This window comes from Pteropus vampyrus, unplaced genomic scaffold, assembly GCF_000151845.1.
Source record: "Pteropus vampyrus isolate Shadow unplaced genomic scaffold, Pvam_2.0 Scaffold116, whole genome shotgun sequence".
Lineage (NCBI taxonomy): Eukaryota > Metazoa > Chordata > Mammalia > Chiroptera > Pteropodidae > Pteropus > Pteropus vampyrus.
Window position 1 is genome coordinate 1,106,795 of NW_011888897.1, and position 4,568 is coordinate 1,111,362.

The 4,568-nt window shown below is 36.9% G+C and overlaps 1 protein-coding gene across 1 annotated transcript in view; it reads right to left on the minus strand.

Moving 5' to 3' along the window:
* Window positions 1-4,568, minus strand: part of APOBEC1 (apolipoprotein B mRNA editing enzyme catalytic subunit 1) — a 10,174-nt gene that overhangs the window by 3,483 nt on the left and 2,123 nt on the right. Inside the window, exon 2 of the mRNA XM_011365775.2 lies at window positions 539-566. Within this exon, the coding sequence (XP_011364077.1) occupies window positions 539-566 (28 nt within the window). The remainder of the gene's footprint in view (window positions 1-538; window positions 567-4,568) is intronic.

The following is a 4,568-nucleotide window of genomic DNA, read 5'->3' on the forward strand; positions in this document are numbered from 1 at the left end:
TAGAGAAACTCAGGGTTGTGCTGATGACTCTTCCTTCCAATGAGGTTAAGTCAAAAGTTTATTACATTGTAATATTTCCCACTCACCCCTGAAGTATTGCATTCATTTATTACATAGATTATTCCTTCCATTCATCGTAAGATAATATGTTTCTTGACAAAAGTCCTGCTGTTATAATAATGTCTGGAAAATGTGCAAGTAATATAAAATAGAAAGATGAAATCGAAGTGACAAATGAGTTTCCTGGACCTTTCACTAATGACTATAAAAACATGCGATTTAAAGAGAGAAGAGCAATAGTAAGATAATAACAGAACAAAGCTGAAAGGTAATTTTTTAAACAGAAACAAAAAGACATAGCAACAAAGATATAGAAAACAATAATTATAGAAGAAGAAGTTGAAAAAGGAAAAAAAGAAAAATTAGGGGCATGGTAAAAGAGGAAAGGAACAATGAAGAAAGCTATAGTTCTCTAGTTCTTAAACACCCACTTATTATTGGTTGAATTAAATGCACAATGTGATAGTACCATTCTTACCTCAAGGTGGGATCTCCAGTTGAAGGACCTGTTGACCAAGAGATGAGTATGTCAAATAACACCCACATACAAATTGAGCTGCTAAGAAAAAATGCTCTATTCTTCTAAAAAAAAACAAACATATCAGAAAATGGAGTTAAAATATTCTCTCTTGAATTAATTGGATTGGTCTAGTTTATGGCATCAAGAAAAACAAGATTTTAAAAAGGGCTATGCTGAAATCTATTTGCCCAATCTCAAACCAGGTAATCCTTCTTAAGGTTCCAACAGGCATAAGTGCAATGGAAAAGTCACTTCTCAGAGGCTCTTAGATATGATTCCAATATGCACCTACAGTATGTCATATTTCCTTAATCATAGTAATTATGTAATTATGATTGCCTATTTACATGCCTATACTACCACTGAATTGTAAATTATGTGAGATATGGATTACGTATCTCTTGTTCCAGACCTATCACACTGCCTGAAAAATGTTGTTTAGTAATAGATACTTATTGAATAAATGACTGAATAAACTTCACCATACAGTTATATACGCACACACACACATATATATATATATTGAGAGAGAGAGAGAGAGAGAGAGAGAGAAACTGGATTTCTCATACATTGCTACTAGGAATATAAATTGGTACAGCCACTCTGGGAAACTGGCAGTTTTTTAGAAAGAAAAAACAAACAAACAAAGAATGTAACTATCATATAACCTAGCAATTGCACTCCTAGGCATTTACCTCAGAGAAAGGAAAACTTAGGTTCATACAAAAGCCTGTACATGGATGTTCATATCAGCTTTATGACATCTAAAAACTGGAATGAGCCCAGGCATCCTTCGACAGCTCAATGGTTGAATAATTTATGGTATATCTATACCATGAAATACTACTCAGCAATAAAAAAGAACAAGCTATTGATATATGCAACACTTAGATGAAATTCCAGGGGATTATACAGAGTCAGGGACAAAAGCCAATCTCAAAAGGTTACATACTCTATGATTCCATTTATAAAGCATTGTGAAATGATAAAATTTTGGAAATAAGGACAAATCAGTTGCTATCAAGGGTTAGGGATGGGGTGGAGCAAGAGGGAGGAGGGTTTGGTTATAAAAGGTTAATAAAAGGGATCTGTACTGTTGGAACTGTTCAGATCTGGTTGTGGTAGAAGATACACAAACCTATACAGGTGACAAAATCACATAAAGCTAAATATACACACAAGTGAGCACAAGTGAAACTGGAGAAATCTGAATAAAAGGATGGATTATGTCAATGTTAATATCCTGGTTGTAATATTATTCTACAGTTTTCCAAAATGTAATTATTGAGGAGAACTGAGCAAAATACACAAAGAGTTTCTTGTTTCCTAAAGCCATATGTTTTAAGCTATGATTATCTCAATTAAAATTATAATTTACAGAAAAAGTATTTAGTAGTGTGGAGAGATACTTGCTTAATAGACATATATTTTATAAACCACAGTTCAAGATCAAAGAGAAAAGAAGTCTGCATAAGTGATGAATAGGAAAAAAAAAAGCATTTGCAAAGAGCATATAGAAAGATATTATTAAACCAGAGAAAAAGAGAATCAGGCTTCAATTGGAGCCCCATTGTTACTGAAGGCATTGACAGCAAAATCCTGCTACGTAAAAGATCTCAAGGGTGGCAAACTTCTTCCTCTGAATCCTGTTAATCTGGAGAAAGCATCACTGCTCTTAAGAAAAGAACAAAACAACAGGGGTGGCAGCTGAACTGGGAGCTGGGAACTAGATGTTGATGTGGTGTGACTCAGTCACTCCAGTTCTCAATGCACGATGTCAGGGAATGGGATAGCATCCTCCTTTATCTATGGGGGATGCGTTCTGAGACTCCAGTGGGTGCCTGAAACCACAGATAGTGTCAAACCCTACATATACTATGTTATTTTCCTGTGCCTACGTACCTATGATAAAGTTTAATTTATAAATTAAATTAAGTAATTTATAAATTAAGCACAGTAAGACATTAACAATAATAAGTAATAATAAAATAGAGCAATTATAACAATATATTGTAATAAAAGTTATGTAAATGTGGTCTCAAAATATTTTATTGTACTATATTCACCTTTTTACATAAAGGAGTCACTTTATGGCTTCTCTTTGGCATATTCGAATAGCCAGCATCATTACTCTTGAGTTTTGGCCATTATTAAGTAAAATAAGGATTACTTGAACACAAGCACTGTGATATCGTAACCGTCAATCTGATAACCAAGACAGCTGCTGAGTACTAACGAGAGGGGAGAGTATACAACACGGAGACGCTGGACAAAGGGGTGATTCACATTCTGGGTGGGACAGAGCAGGAAGACACAAGATTTATTCTTGACTCAAAATGGTGTTCAATTTAAAACTTATGAATTGTTTACTTCTGGATTTTTCATTTAATATTTTCAAACCACAGTTGACTGCAGGTGACTAAAACCATGGAAAGTGAAACCGTGGATCAGAGGGAACTAGTGTAATCCTGATTCCCGCCCTCAGTCAAAGGACTCGTCGGAGTAACCAAGAACCTGCTTGGTGCCTGTGCCTTCCAATTTGCTATCACACAGGGGCGAAATACCCAGAACAGCCAAGAAGAGGGTACTAGTGAAAAACAGATTAATCATCCCCAGAACATGGCAAACTATAGTGTGTCGGGGGATCATTTACATATCCTTTCAATAAAAGTTAATTGAGAGTCTACTAAACATTAGGTATTCTAAGTACAGGAACAAGGAACAAAACAAATCTCTATCTTCATGTTCATGGAGTTTATATTTCAAATAGAGAGAGACAATAAGTAAATAAATACATATATTAAGTCAGTAGTGACAAGTACTACGAAAAGTATTATAAGGAAATCAAAGGTGATGGTGAGACAAGGCTAGCTTTCAGAGTTTGGTCAGGGAAGGCCTTTTCGAAGAGGCATATTTAAGCAGAGCCATGAATGTAAAGTGAAGCAAGATACATCAAGACAGAGCATGCTAAGAAGAAGGAACAGCAAGTGCAAAGGACCTAAGTTGAAAAGATCATGGCATGTTCAAGGAAGAGCAAGAAGTAGGCTTGCTGGGGCAGAGTGATCAAGATATACAATGACAGGAGATGAGCTTGACCATATAGGGCCTGCTAAGCCATTGATTTTATTCTAAGTGTAACAGGAAGCCATTAAAGAATGTAAGAATGATTCAAGTAAAAATCTGGATTTTAGAGGCTGTGCCTCTCAAGACTCAAAGCTTTGGGGATGAAATGGACACTGACCTGGTCTGGATTCAGAATGGTCATGGTGCTGAATTCCAAAACTTGGAGAGCAGAAAGGCAATCCATTCGTTTTTAGGGGGGGAACATAGGCATTTATTTTGGCAACAAGAACCCATGTTAAGGATGTACACTCTGGTTATTTAGAAGCTAAAGTCTGTCTGGGGTGGCAGGAGAAAAGGATCATACATCAAAAGGCTCAGTTACCATCTTCAATTTCTCTTTTCCAAGAAAGCAGAGATCTATGGAGTTTGAGACACAGAACATAAGGTTTCCTCACATGATGCCTCTTCTCAGTGGGTCGGAAAGAGATAAAAAGTCACTCCTACCTCTGAGGGTGAAGTGGCTGTGGAAGATGCTCAGTCTTCCCTCCTGGCCAAATCTTAATTCTGAGGTGCTATTTTTGAACCAGGAAGAGTAACGATATCTGGGAGACACTTCCTCCAAAACAGGAGGTACTCTGCCCAAGGCTCTGTGTATGTGCATGCGTGTGTGTGTGTGTGTGTGTGTGTGTGTGTGTGTGTGGGTGGGTGGGTAGGGGTCCAGAATGTGCCATGGAGGCATAAAAATTACTTTGAACTGAAGATATTTGAAAATAGACTTTTCCCCCCTGAAACTCCTTCTTTTCCTAAAAGCAGAGCCTCTCAAAGAACTGAAAAGAAATAGAACCCAAAGAATTCAATTATCATAAACCCATCCCCAGGGGAGATTGACTCAGCACTGGCAACAGCCACCCAAACAGAAATTGTC